Raw genomic sequence first — 20,701 nt, 5'->3', positions numbered from 1 at the left:
GAAACTTACTAAAAGCCTGGAGGGTCTCCTTAAAGAAAAGATCCTTAATCAGCACAGGCAGGGGCAGGGTGGGTAAAATCTCTCTGCCTCTCAGAGATATGAGCCCCGCCACTGAAAGTCCCAGTCTGCCATAAGAGACAAGAAAAGGCGCAAATACCTTGAAATCTACCCCAGAATTCCAAAATTTCAACCTAACACAGCAAAGTCACAGAGCAAACAAAGCCCCTAGTACACAAACATAGACAGAAATTTTTATCCACTATCCCTCCGTGACAGAGAGCAAATGTCTCTGAGAAAACTTAACTCAACAGTGCTGCTTGAGACTTTTGTAGACCATCACAGGTTCAGCCTTCAGTAAATCAAACGTTTTAACCAGATGAGCAAACAAAATCAAAGTAGCTTTTGCTTTCACACAGACCAGTTAATCACAGATAATTATGCCAAGACAGACAAACATCCATACTCACACTCTCTCAGTAGACTAGCCCAGACTGGAGCTGAGCAGATAATGTCCAACTCCCCAGGTGGGCATGGGGGCACTCCCAGCACCCAAGCCCCAGAACAGAATTCTCAACCAACGTCTCAGTGAGAACCTGCCGGAGGAGTTAAGACTGCGTCCAGCCCCCCTTCTTGGTAGCAAATTGGCTACTCCCACACACAAACAAACAGAAGAGTGAACCCATAATTTCATAAGTCCTTTGGGTTCAGCTGAATTTACTCACTTCTGGAGTCCTGATTTTTAATTTACCTGACAAAATCCTATGATTTCCGGGGAGGTGATCAAAGTCTCCCCCTTCCACTCACTTGGAGTGGGCCTGACTGACTGGGGCCCCTACCTTACCGATTCTGTCGACAGCTCCAGAGGTGTCCATCCACTTTCTTCAGATGCCGGCTGGGTCCTGGGCTGAGGTCCGGGAGCGCCTGGAGTTCCCCCTGGTTCAATTCTGCTAAAAGTAGCAGCTCGAGCCTTCCAGAGGCCTGTCCCGAGCCCCCAGGTCCCAAACCCTGTCCACTCACCGGAGGCAAGAGCCAGATGCGATTAGCTTCTCGGTCAGGGAACCAAATGTTGCAGAAGACCAAAGAAATACCAAGCACACTTCCTAGAGAAAAGGAGGGACCCTGTTTATTAACACTAATGGACTCCAGGAATAATTTCCAACTCAGAGTGAAGAAACACTGAGAGGGCTTCATTTTTTATAACCTTCTGGGGTCTTTGTCTTGCAGATATGGTTCCGCCCTTTTTCATGGGCTTACAGGAAGGCCCCCAGGTGTTGGGGGGTCCCCAGGCCATATCCGATTATCTTTCCTGAGGCCAGTTATAACAACCTCCCTCCGCCCCAGGCAGTGCATTGTTCACAGTTTTTATGGCCCTACGCACCTTGCAAGACCAGTTTCCTCCTCAACACTTTAGAATCACAACTAAAATACAGACAAAACATCCTGAATAATCAATTGAAGACTAGATGGAGAGACCCTGATAACCAAGAAGGGAACATGAAGACTGCAAAAAGATGGCTAGGAAGTGCAGAGGCAAGAAAGGGCTGGCTGGGCTCCCACAGACAGCAGCTGAAGCTCCAGAGGGACATCTCAGCTGTGGGGGGTTCCCACTGAGAACTCAGGTCTAAATCCCAAGCTGGACCCCTCAGCCCAGAGAGCCAGAACTGAGAAAAGTACCCATACAACATATGGCTGTTTGGTGTAAGGTGTAAGAAAGCGGTTCAATTTTTTAATGACCGCTTTGGCAGTATAGTGCATATGGCTGGCTATCAGTCCAGATATAGGGATTATGTATTTTGTCTGCCAAGAACATCTCCTCCTGCTGAAAAAGGCTTCCCCACTTCCCCATTTAAGCATTCCTAACCTATATAATCTAGCTATTCTAATAAAAGGGTAATATGCTAATTAGACTGGGTCAACTGGCCATCTTCCAGACATCTGACTTCCTTCCAGACAAAGCCATGGTGGTGGGGGCCAAGGCATAGGCAGTTAGGGGCGATCAGGCCAGCAGGGGAGTGCAGTTGGGGACAAGATCTGGATGGCAGGGGGTTAGGGTCAATCAGGCAAGCATGGAAGGGAAGTTAGGATTGAGATCAGGCCGGCAGGATAAGGCTGTTGGGGGCAAGATCAGGCCGGCAGGGGAGGTCAGTTGGGGGTGAGATCAGGCTGGCAGGGGAGGGCACTTAGGGGCAATCAGGCAAGCAGGCAGGTGAGCGGTTAAAAGTCAGCAGTCCCAGATTGCGAGAGGGATGTCTGACCATCAGGGATCAGGCCTAAACTGGTAGTCGGACATCCCCCAAGAGGTTCCCGATTGGAGAGGATGCAGGCTGGGATGAGGGAACCCCTTCCCCCCCAAGGCACAAATTTTGTGTACCGAGCCACTAGTATTATTATAATGATGATGGCAGGTGTTTATATAAACTGCTAAGAGAGGGACTAAATGTCATATGACATCCACAATCTGATTCTCACACTGTGCTCTCAACAATTTGAAGCATATATTCTTAGGCTTAACAGTTTCTCCCCATGGTCAGTAGCATTTCTTTAGTGATTTTCTTTTTCAGATACTTTGATTCTGACCTTTTCTTCTTTGTCCCCATTACATAACACAGTGCCTGGCATGTAAAATGGGATCAGCAAGTGTGTGGAAAATGAATGGTGACATTGACCTTCCCATACCCCTCTATATACGAGGCTCTAGTTATGGACTTCTGACCATTGTCTGAACTTTCTAGCACCGGCATCTTCTTATTATAAAACAGCTGCAATCCACCATTCCATCTAGTACAGTGTTCTTTCAGGCTGTGATTGAGAGGACTTTTTCACCCTGAGTACAAGGTTAGGCACTATGACCTCACCTATGTAAACCCTTGGTGCTATAAATCAATTTCTTGTTTAATAATCAGTATAAAACAGCACCTATAAGAAGAGCTTCCTTGATTTGCAAATATTCCAAATAAAACTATTGGAATTGACCTACAGAATGTGGGAGCCTAAGCCCATATTGTGTTCTCCATCTATCTTTGCAAGGTAATGTTCTGTGTTCACTGCTCCAGCCTTAAATGTGTGGTCAGTTGACAAACAGAGGAAGGACAGCCCTGCTCCCGGCTGCCCATACATAACACTCCATTCCTTATGAGCCCCATGGGCTGCTCTGTCCAATGGCAGAGAGGGGGCAGCCAGCACCTGCAGCTGGGGAGCCCATCAAAGTCATGTCCGTAGAGTTGGTCTTCCAGGCCCTCTGTGGGGCCTGTCTGTCCCTAGTGAGCAGGAACATTCTAGAAGCAGAGCCTGAGAAGGGCATGGGAAGTAGGGCTAGGCAGGTGCTCCTGGGAAGGGTGCTGAGGAGAGTGTTGTGGAAGGGGTGCCCCATGGGAACTCCTGTGTCAAGGGGCTGTTTCTGATGGAGGAGGGATTTCAGTCACTGCCTGCATAGCCTCTTCCTCTAAATGCTGCTTATTTTAACAAATCATAAAAAGGAAATGGGAGGTGCCTGGCAGCTGGCAGGCTCTGACAGGAAGCGTCCCATAAGGGGACAAGCACGCGGCCCCTCGCTGGTTGCTGGGTCCTGTTTACAGCAGTTTCCACCCATCCGGAGGACGTGCTCCTGGCTGCCGGGGCCCCACGCCTTTCTTCTTCATTCCCAGCAGCTGTGTCCTGGAACATTCGACCTCCAGACCACTCTAGTTTAACTGCATCCGCCTGGCTTCCTCTGAGTCCACTGCCTGCAAGAGCTCATACTTCTCCAGGCCACCCAGTACCTTCACCAGGCCGTTCACCGCCTGCTGGCTGCACCCCACCAGGTAAGGGGAGGCAGGAGAGGGTACCGACACCCTGGGAGTCTGAGATCCCACAGCCTAGTCAGAGCCACTCATTGCTGGTGTGACCTCACACAGGTTATCCTACTTCTGGGCTCACCCATGGGTGAAAGGGGACTATGATGGTGATGCTGGGAGCAGCCCCGGGTTTATAGCGGGGGGAACAGGCCTGGGAATCACTCGCCCTGAGCACTTGGAGCTTTCCAGCTAATTGCCTACTGCTTAGCCTATTGGACATTCTTGGAGTCTCACAAGGTTTCACGCAGCTTCGGGAATATTCTCATCCCACTTGATGGATAAGAAAACTGAGCTTCCCCAGGTGCCCAGCTTGGGGTCGGGTGGTATGCTTCTCAGTTTCTCTCTCTAAACTTCTTAACCTCACCCAACTGTATACCTGCTCCACAGGAGACCCCTGAGTACACATTGTCTCATGACCTTGTCTTTCTGGAAACCACTCCATTCTCCCCCAATAGCCCACACCTTTCCTCTGACATGACCTAGGACCCAGCTGCATGGCGAACAGACTCATATTCAGGCACAAGGACAATCCCTCTGTCTGCCGAAACTTATGTGACAGATGTATCCAGAAATCACAAGAACTAAACTACAAAACAAGGGAAATATAATGCCAGGAAATATGGGGACTGTGGCAGATGACTGAAGGAGACACTGATGAATGGCAGATAAGAAATAGTTTCATTTTCCTAAAACAAGCAGGAGGGAGCCTGCTTTCTCATGGTTTGATACAATAAAGTATCATCATGATAAATCAGGCTCTTGTAATTTTAAAATCATTATAAAATAAAGGTACATTATATTCATTTCTTTCAACCCCCTGGCTGAACTAGACCCTCCTATTGTCCTGCCAATGCTGTTGCAACTTCAGCTTGCACACTGCATGCCACTCTCTGATGATACCTGGCCCCATTTTGGAGATTACAATTTTCCTTTTAGAGAAGGAATTTGCCTCCATTCTTGATCCTCCCATTCTTGCCTACTCTGACACCTTTGCCTGCTCCTAGATTGACCTGCACCTGATTCCTGCAGGTCAGCCAGGCTTCCCCCAGTCTTTTCCTAGGCTTTATTCAGTCCTGTTAATATTTTGTCTGTGACTCGTTTTAGCATCTACATCAATATCCTTTGTCACTCTCCCAGGACATTTTGTTATTTGATAATTTCTGCCTAAAAGCTCATTCCCCTGTGGACACACGTCTCCCCTGCCGCCTGACACATTCAGAAGACGGTCCAGGAGAATGACCACCCTGCCTCTTGGCTAATGTTACCTGAGTTTGATTGACTTTCTGGGTCAGGCTCCCTGCTCCATTTGGGTCACACAGATAATCAAGTCAGTAAAACACCAGATTGGTTTACACTGAAAAGCTTCAATTCAGAGCAGCTCCTGCCCCCTGCAGTTTTCTCTTTGAATAATCTTTTCTTGGAAAAGCATGCACTTTAAGATTTCACAATACCATTTTTTCTGTTAGTTTCAGGGCAGGTTTCCAGCTTGTCAGCCTCAGTTTATGTCCTGACCATGGGACAACCGCATTGTATGTGGGGTCCAAGAGACTGTGGACTTATTTGGATTAATCTTCTTTCCTCCTGTGGAACCAAGGAGAATTGGCCAGCAAAAGGAGCTGCTTTTCAGTTTTAGCTACAAGACAATTGTGTGACCTTGGGCTGGTCATTTGTTGCTCAGTTTCCTAATATTTTAATCAAAATTTTAAACCTATATTAATTTAGGAGAAGAATAAATAATGGACAGGAAAGAACTTAGAAAGTTATAAGTGGCCACACAGAGGGTTATTACAATGATGAAGTTCACCATCAACATGGTCACCACTGTCATCATCTTTGCCACAGCGACAGATTGATTCAAACGTATTTTCTGAGGTTTCCAAACCTCACAGAAGGTCATTTAACGTAGAAAATGTGTCATAGAATTGGAGCAGGTTTAGCAAGAGCCAGAGTATAATTTCCCAGAGTCAAGGACAGTGTATAAGAGAGGGTGGTGAGGAAATGCTCTTCTCTGGGCTTATGAGAGCGTGGGAAGGAAGGGGGAGGAAAGGGAAAAAGAAAGGAGGAAAGGAAGGAAGGAAGGTTCACATCTGATGATGTGAAAATGGGTGGTTTTCCTAAGGAGGCCCAAAAAATCACTGAGTGAATAGAAAAACATGCAAGCATTCTTTCTATATAACAGAAGCAACCTGAATAGCAAACAGACTACAAACACCCTTTTTTAATTCAGTGCCTACCAGTAAAATGCAAGTGTAAATGGATGAAGACACCCTTATGTATGCCCATAAGGGTGATTTAAAAGTCGAATATTGCCAAGTACAAGTGCAGATTGGAGACTTCTCACACAGGGCTGGTGTCAGTGAGAATTTGCACGGTGCTCTTGAGTCATACTGACAATATCTAGTCAGGTGGGAGCTGTCTATCCCAGGTCAGTTGTTGCACAGAGATATGTAGTAACTGGGGATTATTTTGCAGCAAGCATGTATGTGAGACAGCTCAAATGTTTGTTAATAAAGTGGCTCAGTTTTTTTAGCATTTTCCCATTCACCAAAAGGTCGAAGGTTCAATTCCCAGTCAGGGCACATACCTGGGTTCAATCTCTGGTTGGGGCATGTTCAGGAGGCAGCCGATCAATGTTTCTCTCTCACATCAATTTATCTCTCTCTCTCTCTCTTAAATCAATAAAAACATATATTAAAAAAGTAACTGGTCCTATTTGGTTTTGCCCAATGAATAGTTTGTTGGTCTGCAGACTGAAGCGTCCCGGGTTCAATTCCAGTCGAGGGCACATGCCCGGTGTTGCGGGCTTGATCCCGAGTGGGGGGCATACATGAGGCCGCCAGTTAATGATTCTCTCTCATCATTGATGTTTGAGTCTCTCTCTCTCTCTCTCTCTCTCTCTCTCTCTCTCTCTCCCTTCCTCTCTCTGAAATCAATAAAAATATTATTTTAAAAAGTAACTGGACCTTCTTTTTAAAAACATTATTGGATAAAATGTTACACAAATAATGTCATTTATGTAAAAGTTTAAAATGCAAAAACAGTATTAGACATAACCTATAGATACATGTGTATATATAACTATAAGTACATACATGAAATGATACATAAAAACCTTGGTTTTTATTGGTTGCCTCTGAAGGGCAGAGGGAGGGTGAAAGAGACTGGGGAGTCAAAAATAAATAAATGAAATTCTATGTGTAATGTGTTAGCTTTTTAATCAAACAGAAAAGCTTCAGTAAAAATGCCAAAATACTTACATTTGTTCATTGCAAATTGTAGGTTTTGGTTTTATAACTCTGTATTTCTTCACTTAAAAATATGTTTCATAACTGCATAATATTTAAAACTGAATAAGTTCATACAACCTCATCTTAGGTGTAGCTGTATGTGACATACTTGCCTTTTCTAACACCAAGATGAGTGACACAATATTATGCCTCATTTGAAGGAAACATTTATGCCATTGATGCCAGTGATGGTGCCAATTTCTGTTTAAATCTACTGGGACACAAAATGGTGATCACTGGGAGACAAGGACCTCAGATCCAGCCAGGAAAAACATTTGATTAAACACTGAGCAGGAAGCTAGTTGTTCTTGAATTTGTCCTCAGTGTTCATTCTTTCTCTTCGGCCATGGCACAACTTTCTCTCCACCAACTGCTCAGAGGGCTAAACACAAACTTCCTAGAACAGAGAAAGAAATTGCCTTGCTGCAAATGACATTGGCTTGTTTGAAGTAATGAGAATTTCTAGTGCCCGGCACTCTTTCTGTCACATGGGTATGCGATGACCAAGAGGAAAAGTACAGTGCGCCTTCCCAGGAGAAGGTTGGATCTGGGACATGAGTCCTTCAAGGACTGACATGAGAGACAGTACTGTTTCCAGAAAGTTAGCCTACTTTGATTCCAAAACATAAAATAAGATAATGTTCCCCTCCTCATTCCATAAAGAATGCTTTTTTCACTTCATGCCTTTTCCAGTTGGAGGGACATAAGCAACTGATTGCTTTTAAACATTTGCTCCTTTCCTGTAAGCTAAGTAACAAAACTAAACAAAGAGAGCCACCAAGCATTGTAAGAACAGTGCAATGTGTTAGCAGCACCTGGTTTGCTGAAAGTTATTTATTGATGTTTGCAAGTATAATGTGAGTTAGAAAATTAACAATGAAAATGGCTCCTCGATGGAGAATTCACATTAGGTGTCTGAATTGGAGGTGCCCTCAGGCCTTACCAACTCCCAAGTGGAATCTTAATAGACAATTGCGTGGATTGTTTTTCTCCGTTGCTAATGGAAGTGGGGTTCTTGGGGCACTGCTGGAATAAGCATTTTCAGGGGCTTCAGAGGGAGAATAAGATGTGCAAAAAAGAATTTTCTGAGACTCACACAGGAGGATGAGTGATTTCTATTTGCATGGAATTATATCCTGGGTTTCAATCCCATTTCCTTCAGTGCAGTCCTGGAAGAGGTGCAGCTGAGGATTCAGTAGAGGTAGAAGCAAAGTCAGTGTCCATAGTTTCTTTTCCTTGTTGGACTTGGGTCCGGCACAGCATCAGGGTATTTGCAGTCCATCAGCCCATTGTGTGGGTCATTGCATGTGGCAAATGCAAGCAATCAGGAGCCTGAGAGTCCCCAGGCCAGGAGTCAAGCTCTAGGAGGAGGTATTGGAGCTAACACTTTGATTAGGAGATTAAATATCTCAAATCTCTGGGTGCTTGCAGTAGCCATGCCTACTCTGCCCAATGACCTGTTCCCAGTTGTGACTGACAAGCAAGTACCTTCCCCCTGTCACCCAAACTTTACTGGGCATGTGTTAAACTACAGTTTCCTGGCAAAGTTGCACAAATGACTATAATACTTGGCCTTCCCTTCGCTCCTTTTCAGTTATTTAAAACTGGGTTAATTATAAGAGTACCAGACACTTGCTTTTATTCTCTTCCTATGCTTCTTCCAGAAGAGAATGGAAGGACTTCCGAAGAGCAAATATGGAAGTATGGCAAAAGGTAAGAAAGACGCCAAGTTCTTTTAAGGCACCAGTCCCTCACCTCAAACACAGTGACAGAAACCCAGTGATTTTAAATTGAAGAAGGAAAATATAATACTCATTTTTATCTGTACCTTCCCAACCATCATCACACACACACCTGACCCCCCAGTACAATGCTCTCTAGGCACATGACATGTGGGAAATGTGGAAATGAAACTCCAAGTCAGAAGTTGCAAGATATTGAACTGAATTGTGAATAAATTTTCTCTTTCCTTGTCTGCTCTGAGCTGAAGAAATGGAAAAGTTTTCCAGAGAGATTTAGTAATCATGTTTGCTACAAAAACATCCCAGACACTGCAGAAAAGGAACAACCAACACAGAGTAGGAATAAAATAATAGATTTTAGAAGCCTACAGTGAATGTGGAATCCATTTGAGCTCATAAGAACTCTAGAATATCTCCAGTTTTCATCTTCCTTCATCCCTTGAAGGTTTTAGCTCTTGGCTCAGTTTCCCTCCCCAGCATCACTTTTATTAACTTCCTGTAACTCAATCAGCCATGTAGGTGACCTTTCCATCACATGTAATACTAAAGGTCTTAACTTCCAGGCCTCTTAGCCACCCATCCTGAGTCATCTCCCAGGCTTTGCCTTTGACATGATCTAAGCCCTTTCTGCTATCTCAATTTCAAGCATCCAACTCCCCACCCAAAGAGCAGAGGCCCAGGGACCTCAGCTGGTCCTTGGTGGGAGGTCACATCTGTGACTCCCTTTCATTCCAAGATTTAGATAAATGTGTTGAGCACTTCTACACATGTGTGCCTGGGAATTTGTGGGTGAAAAAGAGGTGGTAATATTTTGCCAGGTGTGAGTTCTCATCCTCTGCCTCCTTCTAATCTCACCTTTATTTAGCACAAAACTGGTCCCTGGAAAAACACAGGGACCACTTTACTTTCAGAAAAACTATATCATCCCTGGTTTAGCTGAAGGGCGTGGAGCATCCTTGTCAGTGTAGCAGTTCTTACTCTTGGCTATGGGTCCAACCTGGGCTTCCTATGTAGACTTTCTATGGCCCAGGAACCTCATACAGTTGTCAGTAAATTTGTGTATGTATTTAGATATGACAGTTTCCTGGGAGGGTTGTCCACAGATTTTCTGAACCTCCACGAGGTCCACGAGGGTCCATGACCAAAAAATCTGAAGCAACATTGGCTTAGTAAGACACACAATATTTCTTTTTAGACAGTGTAGAAGATAACCGAATTGCATCATCATCCTCACTGAGGCTGGTCCTGGTGGGCAAATCCGGCTGCGGGAAAAGTGCCACTGGGAACAGCATCCTCTGCCAGCCTGTGTTTGAGTCCAAACTGGGGGCCCAGACTGTGACCAGGCGCTGCCACGTGGCCACAGGCACATGGAATGGGAGGAACATTCTCGTGGTTGACACACCCTCCATCTTTGAGGCAAAGGCCAAGGACCAAGATATGTATGAGGACATCGGGCACTGCTACCTGCTCTCTGTCCCAGGACCACACGTGTTGCTGCTAGTGACACAGCTGGGGCGCTTCACTGCCCAGGACACGGTGGCAGTGAGGAGGGTGAAGGAGGTCTTTGGGGTAGGAGCCATGAGACATGTGGTGGTCCTCTTCACCCACAAGGAGGACTTAGGGGACGGGTCCTTGAATGAGTATGTAGCCAACACAGACAACCACAGCCTGAGGAGCCTGATCCAGGAGTGTGGAAGGAGGTACTGTGGCTTCAACAACCGGGCCACTGGAGAGGAGCAGAGGGAGCAGCTGGAGGAGCTGATAGCTGTGGTCGAGAGCCTGGAGAGGGAGCACCAGCGCGCCTACTACACAAACGACCTTTACTGTGATGCACAGATGCTCAAGGAAGGCAGGGTCAGCACCCCTGGAGAAGAGCACAGGTGGTACCTGGCCAAGGTGAAAGCTTACGTTGAAAAGCAAAAGCGAATCCTGAAGGAGACCCAGAGTCACCGGGTGTTCAAGGTCCTCCTCAGAGTCAGAAAGTGGATGCGTTCTAACATTGGTTTATCTGCCTTCCTTGTAATATGCATTTTTATTTTTTTTGTCCTTTTAATTAAGTTGTGTATTCCTTAAAGATGCTGAGCATTTTCAGCTGACTTCTACAATTGGCTTCTTTTTTTCGGACTCACCATCTGTGTCTGTGTTTGTAAGAAACTTATGTGCTTTTTGCTTAAGTTCAGTTTTCATATCTCTTCCTTGTATTAGACATGTCATTCATGTTCTCCTAGTGTTTCTAGATAAATAAAATCCAAAGGAAAATATATTTCTTTTTTGTTTTGTTAAAAATCATGGAGGTAAATAATAACTTAGCTACAAACAATCCTGGAATCTTTGGGAGGGTTTTATAGGAAGGAAGATGAGTGGACTGTGATATTACACATTGAGGGAAGAAATATATTACATTAGAAGCTGGGTGTAGAATTCCTTATATTATTCAGAAATGTGCCCTGATTTCATCATAGGCTGTAAGAGATGACACCCATCACCACCACCACCTGAGAGAGGAAGTTCTGGGGGGAATTTTGGAGGCATGCGGGGCTGGGAAGGAAGGTGGGAGGGGACATGGACAAGTGAGGAGAAGAGAAAATGGTCACAGAGGTGGGATGGGGTGAGGCCTTGGGGAAAGCAGAGACAGTGTCTGGGGGGAAAATAGGAACTGGGGTTTCATAGAACAGAGCCAGATAGTGGATTAGGCTCAGCAGACTACACGATCTCAGTCACTTACAAAGGAAATGGTGGATGGACAAGATGTAAGTGATGTGTGAGGTTCAATTCCATAAAACCTTGTGAACACTGAAATTTGAATTTTATTGACTTTCTTATATGGCGATTAAACATCTTCTTCTTTTTATTTCTTCAACTTTTCAAATACCTAAAAGCCTTTCCTTCTTAGCTGGGAGGCTGAAAACTGGCAGCAGGCCAAATGTGGTCCCACCTGCGTTTACAGTAAATTCCCGTTGTTGGTGGAGCTGTGTTTTGAAGCAGCCTCTTTAGCCCCAAGGTCAGTACAATCATGTCTGGGAACTCGGGGAGGGAGGGGTGTTCCACACCTCCACGGCAGCAAAGGGAAGAGGGCAGGCATTAGGGTGACATCTGGGCAGAGGTCATGAAGTTAGTGGAAATGGGAAGCCAGATGAAGTCCCCATGTGGCCCCTGCCCCACCCTCTCCTTCTTTTGGTGGCTGTCCCCCGTTCTCTGCTCATTTGTACCCTGTATGGAGACCTTCAGTTGTCCCAGGCAGCCTGTGACTGGATGGCTAAATGATTAGGTCTGGGAGGACTCTTAGGAACTCAGTGGTTCCACCCAGCTGTCATTCTCCAAAACTCTACTGGTAACAGAGGTGTCGCCTTGATCTGACCAGCTGTAGCACATTACTTACTCCAAACTACCACAGGGAGGGTTATGTACAAGCTCTTTAAACCCTGTCCACTCTAAGGAACTTGGGTTCTCTGACCAGGGATCACCTCCCCAACACGGTTCCCGAACTGTCCAACCTGCCTAGGTCTCCCCCTTCCTGGACTTAATTCAGCCCAGCTGCACAGACATTTATTTCACAAATACTGAGTGTCAGCTTCTCTACACCACCACAGGAATGTAAGAGAAATAATGCAAGGTTCCTGCTTCCAAAAGCAACTGTGTGATAGACGATGGAGTTGCAGGAAAATGGGGTGTGAGAGAAAGGATTTGGAGGTCAGACATTGGCCAAAGGGAGAGCACACGGGCTCAGCATGGGCTCCCTAGATGGGTGGTGCTGGAGCTGCTGGAGCCCACAGAGACACTTTGGGCTGAGGGAGGCCACGGACAAGGGGGGAATAAGAATCAGCCCCCGGGGAGTGTACAGCAAGGGGTGGGGTTGGGCCAGGGTCTGTGCATCGCCCTCAGGACTCAAGGGCTGTCAGCAGAGAACAGAAAGTCTTTACATATTGTCTGCATGTCAGAGCAGATTAGCAGACAATATTTTAGGAAGATCACGAGGCAGCAATGTGTTGGCTGGATTGTAGGAGTGTAAACCTGGGGGCAAGAGAACATTTAGAAGGAAAGAATTCCATGTCAGGGATCAGTGTCTGAGCCATAACAAAATGAATGAAGACTCAAATGGGAGACACTGAGGAGGTGCTGGAATCCACAAAATATGGTCACTGATGGCAATACTGAGGAGGGAACCAGGTTTCTACCTTGGGCCACGCCCCTACATGTGGCTCCCTTCACTGCCCTGTGCCCTCAAGGAAGAGCAGGCTGAGCAGGGGAGGGTAAGGACTTTGGATCAGGATGCCGGTCTTGATGCCCCTCCCTCCAGGGCTGGTTGACTCTGAATCCTCAGGTTTGTTCCAACTCTGCTCTGCTTTGAGGTGTTGCCATCACCCTCAGGCTGGTAGCTGGATGGTGGCTGGAGTTCCAAGCATCACACTCAGACCCAACCATGCTCAGGGGAGCAGGGGGTCTGTGTCTCTCTGTGGGTCTCCCGGGAAAGCAGAAACCTCTGGTCCCCACCTCTGCAGACCTGTACTCACTTCTCTTTGGCCTGAATTGGGTCTCAGGCCCATTCCTGAACTACTCACTGGCAAAGAGCACGGGACTGCAGTCATACCCATCAGGTGTCCCTGCAGCTCAGCTGTTGTCACTGTCTCCTGAGGACCATGGTTCTTTGGGAACAGGTGAAGGCCTGAACCCAACCAGAAGTCCATAAAAAAGAAGGAATAGGAACTCATAGACACCAAAGCATGTCCTCTACAAACCATGAGAATTAATTTCTGAACTGGGGACAGGCAGTACCATGAATCCATGAGGTGACACATGAGAAATGCTTTGACATTCAGATGGCACATACAATTAAAGATGATGCCAGATGATCAGTAAAATAATAATGAGAAGTAAGCTGCACCCAACTGGACAAACACAAAGCTCATAATGCAAAAGGACTCCACGTTTTTACTCTAAGGAGCATGTTGGACACCCAGTGACTCCGGGTCTCCTTCAGGTCTCACCTGTGCTTTTCAACACTTGGATTGCGGGAAACGAGTTAAGTCGGCTCGCGTGAATTGCGCGTACTCCGCGGGAACCGTCTTAACTCGGTTCATATAGATTTGCAGTGGAGTGCGGGAAACGTGTAAACTCGGGCCGATTGTAACTGCGTATTACCAAATATTTGTTTGTTTGCCGTTCACAAAGATACCTACCTGCGTATGCGAACCGTTTCATACCCATTGGGGTAATAGGTATCATAAAAATCCCTTCCGTTCATAAATTGCGCAGTGAGACACGCTACATGTGCAAATTTTGCAATATACCTCTACATAAAGGGGCGTGTTTTGAAAAATATCATACGCTAAAAAACTATTAATTTCTATTTGTTTTGATTTATTATGAAAATTTTATTTTAAACTTTAAAAATATGTGTATATTTTTAGGTAATAAGTATTTTTTGGGTTTTTCGTATTTAGTTTATATATATCGAATTATTTATGTACTGAATAGATAAAAAAATGTCTGTGAATGAATAAATTTTCATTTTTTACACAAGAAACTGAAAATTTCATTTCAATCGAACCCATACTTCAAAAGATATAGGCATTTTAAACTAACTCTGATTTTGCGCGGGAAACCTAAATAATTGCCCGCGCCATCTTATATTTTGGCGGGAAATTCACCCGACACCGTAGTGTTAATATGGGCTTGCACCTTGGCCAGGTAACACATGTGCTCTTCTCAAAGGGTGCCAGCCCGCCTCACTGGGGGCGAGTCCCTAAGTCCTCCTTGTGGGTGAAGAGGACCACCACATGTCCCACGGCCCCTGCCCCAAAGACCTCCTTCATCCTCCTCACTGCCATCGTGTCATGGGCAGTGAAGTGCCCCACTGGGTCACCAGCAGCAACACATGTGGCTCTAGGGCTGAGAGCAGGTAGCAGTCTTCGATGTCCTTGTACATCTCTTGGTTTGGGGCCTTTGCCTCTAAGATGAAGGGCGTGTCAACCACCAGGATGTTCCTCCCATTCCACGTGCCTGTGGCCACCTGGCAGGTCTTGGTCACCATCTGGGCTCCCAGTTTGGACTCAAACACGGTCTGGCAGAGGATGCTGTTCCCAGTGGCACTTTTCCCTCAGCTGGATTTGCCTACCAGGATCAGCCTCAGTGAGGATGATCCTAGAGTTAGATTTTTCTCTTCCACCTGTCAGAGCACATGAGTACATAATGTGCAATTGCTATGGACCGAATGTTAGTGTCCCCCAAACTTATGTGCTGAAACCCTAGTCCCCAATATGATGGCATCTGGAACTGGGACCTTTGGGAGGTGATTAGCACTAGATGAGGGCAGGAGGTTGGAGCCCCCACGTGATGGGATTAGTGCCCTTAGAAGAACAGGAAGGGAGTAGACTCTGTCTCCACCAGATGAGGACACAGCAACCAGGAAGCAGGCTCTCCCCAGACACCGAATCTGCCAGCACCTTGATCTTAGACCTTCCAGCCTCCAGAACAGTGAGAAATAATGTTGGTTGTTTACCACCCAGTCTATGGTATTTTATTTTAGCCTCAGATGACTGAGAGTAATAAATGCCTTTGGGGGAGGAAGAGGAGTAGGAGAACAAAAAAGGAAAAGACCCAGAAGAAAGAGCATCTGTGATGAATTAGGGTGTCATGCCCTCTGTCTCCATCACAGGGCTGGGCTAGCATGAAAGCCAGCCACTGGCCTGGACTGGAGCAAACTCATCTCCCCACCCACCGTGTGCCTCTCTGGCATCAAGATTCTTTCTTATGGGTAATTCTAGATGCCAGGGTAGATTGAATTCAAGGCAGGCGCGATGTTTGAGACATTCTCTGGCTCTGGCCTCCCTCTTACTTCTGTCAAATACCCTGCCCTCAGGTTACCCAGGCTGTGGCCTGAGGGAAAACAAGTTTAGGAGGCTTCCTCACAGAAGCAGACTTGTATTTCCACAGAAACTAGGGAGACATCTGTCCTCCCACCCACCCAACCACGCTGTCATTTAGGCAAAGTGACAAGCATTTAAGGCAGTGATGGTGAACCTTTCGAGCTTGTCGTGTCAGCATTTTGAAAAACCCTAACTTAACTCTGGTGCCGTGTCACATATAGAAATTTTTTGATATTTGCAAACATAGTAAAACAAAGATTTATATTTTTAATATTTACTTTATATATTTAAATGCCATTTAACAAAGAAGAATCAACCAAAAAAAGGAGTTTGCGTGTCACCTCTGACACGTGTGTCATAGGTTCGCCATCACTGATTTAAGGGCTAGAGATGTCCTGTGAACCTTGTCTGGATATTTACTATTAGGTATTTATTGTTTTGGATGTGATATTAATAAAGGGAAGAGTCCTACAGCTTTAAAGTTATGGGCTAAGAAGTTTAGATATGAAATGATATGATATCTGGATTGGCTTTCAAATAATCAAGACAGGAAGGGAGAGAGTAGATGAAACAAGACTGTCCAAGTATAATAATGACAGCTAATGATGACACATTGACTTTGTACTTCACTCTATTTGGAATGTTCCACTTTAAAAGTTTTCAAATCATATTGACAAAGGTTTACCAATGTTCACAATATTTCTTTTTATCTCAAAATTTTTAGGTATATTGGATGAAATGAGATACCTTTCAGCCTCTCAAGCGGAAGACTAAGAGACCTATATAGTCATTTCATAGGTCTTAGTAAAGCCTTTGTTGATACTGTGAAATCTAATTTCTCCAAGGCCGAATAATCAATCCTTTTTCAAGTCAAGCAGTTTACACTACTTCCAGTGGAGGGTGTGCAGGAGGCAGCTGATCAATGTTTCTCTCTCATCAATGTTTCTAACTCTCTGTCCCTCTCCCTTCCTCTCTGTAAAAAACAATGAAATAGATTTAAAAAGAAAAAGAAAAGAAATGCAAGGGAATAATTGTCACAAAGGACAGGATAGTGACAATAACTTGGTGACAGGAGAAAAAGCAATGAGATCAAGAAGGAAGTCAAGGAGAAGGAAAGATGGTGGTCGAGTAAGTGGAAGCTACACTGACACTTTAGAATCACAGCTAAAATACAGACAAAACATCCTGAATAATCAACTGAAGACTAGATGGAGAGAACCCTGGTAACCAAGGAGGGAAAATAAAGACTGCAAAAAGATGGCTAAGAAGTGTGGAGGCAAGAAAGGGCTGGCCGGGCTCCCACAGACAGCAGCTGAAGCTCCAGAGGGACATCTCAGCTGTGGGGGGTTCCCACTGAGAACTCTGGGGTCTAAATCCCAAGCTGGACCCCTCAGCCCAGAGCACCAGAACTGAGAAAAGTACCCATACAACATATGGCTGTGAAAATCAGCAGGGTTTCTGTCTGCCGGGAGAGACCACTGGAAATGTAGGCACCCACTTAAAGGGCCAACACACAAAATTCCATGTGCAGCCACTCACCTTGGGCTCTAGAGGGAGGACAGAGTGGACTGTCGCTGTGTGAGCAGAATCCGGGGTCGGGGGCTCTGGAGTTAGAGCTTGGAAGGCAGCTGCCCCGTTTCCTGTGCTGAGTTATTGCCTCAAACTGCAGGGAACATCTTCCTCCAGCAGACCTCCTTTACCGTCCAGACAACTTTTGCCTGGGAGGCAAACAATTGCCCCACCCTGTTGGAAACCCCTCACCCCACCCTGGAGTCAATAGCCTGGGGCAAATCAGGATGAATAAGGACCATTCTGAAGGCCAAGGAGGGTCTCTGGGCGCTTTCAGTCTTTTTTTTTTTAAATATATTTTATTGATTTTTTACAGAGAGGAAGGGAGAGGGATAGAGAGTTAGAAACATTGATGAGAGAGAAACATCGATCAGCTGCCTCCTGCACACTCCCCACTGGGAGTGTGCCCACAACCAAGGTACATGCCCTTGACCAGAATCGAACCCGGACCCTTGAGTCTGCAGGCCGACGCTCTATCCACTGAGCCAAACCTGTTAGGGCCTCTTTCAGTCTTTATGTGATCTCCTTCTGGACTGGTGGCTAGGAAAAGCAGACCTTGGTGCACATCTTGGTCCTTCCCTAAGGCATTCGGCCCCAGCAGAGGGCGCCACACGCTGTGGATTGCTGATAGCTCCAAACAGGGTACTCAGGACCAGTCACAAACAGCTTCTGACACTGTCCTGCACTAGAGATAGGGAGTCACAGCAGATCAACCTAATACACACACACTGACCCCAGCAAGCAGCCAAAATGGGGAGACAAAAAAAAAAACAAGATTAAAGAGCAGATTACAGAATTCAAAGAAGCTTTTTCACTATTTGACAAGGATGGTGATGGAACTATAACAACAAAGGAATTGGGAACGGTAATGAGGTCTCTTGGGCAGAATCCCACAGAAGCAGAGTCACAGGGCATGATAAAGGAAGTGGATGCTGATGGTAATGGCACAATCGACCTCCCAGAATTTCTGACAATGATGGCAAGAAAAATGGAAGACACAGACAGTGAAGAAGAAATTCGAGAAGCATTCCGGGTGTTTGATAAGGATGGCAATGGCTATATTAGTGCAGCAGAGCTTCGCCATGTGATGACAGACCTTGGAGAGATGTTAACAGATGAAGAGGTTGATGAAATGATCAGGGAAGCAGATATTGATGATGATGGTCAAGTAAACTATGAAGAGTTTGTACAAATGATGACAGCAAAGTGGGGATATTGTACAGAATGTGTTATATTTCTTGTACAAAATTGTTCATTTGCCTTTTCTTTGTTTGTAACTTGTCTGTAAAAGGTTCCCCCTACTATCAAAAAAAGATACGCATGTATAGTAATTAGGACTTCATTCCTCCATGTTTTCTTCCCTTATCTTACTGTTATTGTCCTGAAACCTTATTTTAGAAAATTGATCAAGTAACATGCTGCATGTGGCTTACTCTGGATATATCTAAGCCCTTCTGCACATCTAAACTTAGATGGAGTTGGTCAACTGAGGGAACATCTGGTTATGCCTTTTTTTAAGTAGTTTTCTTTAGGCACCGTCAGCATGTTGTTGTTGAGGTGTGGAGTTGTAACTCTGCATGGACTATGGGCAGTCAACAGCATGTACTTAAAAGTTGCACTATTGCAAAACGGGTGTATTATCCAGGTACTCGTACACTATTTTTTTGTACTGCTGGTCCAGTACCAGAAACATTTACTTTTATTGTTACTTGCTTTTTAAACTTTGTTTAGCCTCTTAAAGAAAATCTGCTTATGGAACAATTTGCCTCAAATCCATTCCAAGTTGTATATTTGTTTTCCAATAAAAAAAAAATTACCCCCCCCCCAAAATTAGTCATTCAGGTTATTGGTTTATAATTTGTGCGTGATGTCTGCTGTGTTTTAAAGCCTTACCTGTTACAGGCACCTCTCACTGACACCAGAGAAGTGTTACTAGACAGGACAGCCTCCTAGCTAGAGGAAGAGGGCTGTCCCCAGCCTCGATCCTTGGCTTCTCATATAAATGAATTCATACAAGAGATCTTGGCTGCGTTGTGAAAAGCCAACTTATTAAAGCAATTAAAGCATGCACCTTTATTGAAAAAGCAAAGCAAGCTAATCTATTTTATCCGGCTTCAAGCACAGATGGGCTTTTCTGGCTAATTCAGAAAAGCAAGTGTCTGGAGCAAGTTCGAGGAGTAATATACCCTCCTCCTGTCTATAATAGGTTTCAAAAGATTCTTTTGCTGAGTATCTTGGTACAGATTAAGTCTCAAGGTTTTCTTGTCGTGGTCTTCCCAGAATCCTGGCAATTTTATCTTGCCAAGCCTTGAGACTGCTGGCTTCTCTCCTTAGGGAGTAAAACTGCCCTTTTTTCTTTTCCCCCTTCCCCCTCCCTTTCTGCATTCTCTCATTAGGGAAGTATTTTAACCATTGCTCTGCACCCTTGGTTGGGGAAGATAATAACTGTTTGTTAGTTGCAAGCTGGCTGCAAATTACTCACACTATTTGGCCTTGTCCTAATTTTTCTCAGTTTCCCCTATTCCTCCTACCCTGGAATCCTGTAACATTCTCACTTTTAAGCAATTATACCCAGCCCCAGAATCAGGAAGAGATCTCCTTGGGATCTCTTTGGCAAACTTTTGTATGCTTTCTAACTTTGGGGTGTACTCTCAGCAGTTACAGCCAGCTGGGCCTACTCCGTGCTTGGCAACATTCTTGTTACTTTTACCCTTTGGTTTCTGGTTCTAAGTAGGCAATTGAATCAGTCAGGGCCCTTTTGTGGCAGGTAACAGAATTTCAACTCACACCAGCGTAAGCAAAAAAGAGATTTATCACCTCAGATAATAAAACAGTGCAGTGACTTCTCCAGTCATATCTCCAGTCACTCTTCCTGTGCTCCCCTCCCTTCTTCCCTCCTCCCTTCTCCCTCCCTCTGCTCTTTCTTTCCTTTCTCTTATGATTCTGATGAGGGGAGGGGGTCAGGGGGAGGGCATGTAATAAGAATAGAGCCACAGTTGTCTAATGATTATTCACTTTACTAACTATAGATAAGAAGTTTTCTTTCAGACCCTGGGAAACCGGAGGATGAAACAAGGCTGTAAAAAGATAAGATGCCTGGATGGGTCCATGACTCAGAAAAGAAATACATTTTGAGAACAGACCAAGGACAGGAACACACTTTGATTTGGTTGCTGTGCCCGGACCCTGACCCCCTCCACAAGTTGGCATCAAGAACGCTGACCATCTGACCATTCTCCAGTCCCAGGAAGGGCTGAGCTGTTTGTAGCATCACAGATTAGCCACCTTGTGATCCGCCTTTGAGCTCCTGAAGGCCGGACTGCAGACCTGACCCTCCCCTTTCCCTGTTACACTTGCAGCCCACAGCTGCATGTAGCTATCTTACCCCTCAATCATATATAATC

The 20,701-nt window shown here is 45.4% G+C and overlaps 2 protein-coding genes across 2 annotated transcripts; both read left to right on the top strand.

The window, feature by feature from the left end:
• The first annotated feature begins 3,562 nt into the window (after window positions 1-3,562).
• Window positions 3,563-11,111, top strand: LOC102440326 (GTPase IMAP family member 5-like). The gene is made up of 3 exons (XM_023764563.1): window positions 3,563-3,800; window positions 8,785-8,833; window positions 10,058-11,111. The coding sequence occupies exons 2-3, from the start codon at window positions 8,791-8,793 to the stop codon at window positions 10,933-10,935; spliced, it is 921 nt and encodes a 306-aa protein (XP_023620331.1). The 5' UTR covers window positions 3,563-3,800; window positions 8,785-8,790; the 3' UTR covers window positions 10,936-11,111.
• Window positions 11,112-18,058: 6,947 nt separating this feature from the next.
• Window positions 18,059-19,116, top strand: LOC102443136 (calmodulin-like). The gene has a single exon (XM_014466399.2). The coding sequence runs from the start codon at window positions 18,166-18,168 to the stop codon at window positions 18,583-18,585; it is 420 nt and encodes a 139-aa protein (XP_014321885.1). The 5' UTR covers window positions 18,059-18,165; the 3' UTR covers window positions 18,586-19,116.
• Window positions 19,117-20,701: the final 1,585 nt, after the last annotated feature.

This window comes from Myotis lucifugus, unplaced genomic scaffold (genome assembly GCF_000147115.1).
Source record: "Myotis lucifugus unplaced genomic scaffold, Myoluc2.0 scaffold_336, whole genome shotgun sequence".
In the NCBI taxonomy this organism is placed as follows: Eukaryota; Metazoa; Chordata; class Mammalia; order Chiroptera; family Vespertilionidae; genus Myotis; species Myotis lucifugus.
Note: the sequence above shows the minus strand (reverse complement) of the source record. Positions and strands in the feature narration are given on the sequence as shown.

Bases quoted from the DNA above. Each gene is read 5' to 3' on its own strand.
- LOC102440326 (XM_023764563.1), top strand. From the start codon at position 8,791: ATGGAAGGACTTCCGAAGAGCAAATATGGAAGTATGGCAAAAG. The intron at 8,834-10,057 runs GTAAGAAAGACG...ATTTCTTTTTAG, and splicing joins ATATGGAAGTATGGCAAAAG to ACAGTGTAGAAGATAACCGA.
- LOC102443136 (XM_014466399.2), top strand. From the start codon at position 18,166: ATGAGGTCTCTTGGGCAGAATCCCACAGAAGCAGAGTCACAGGGCATG.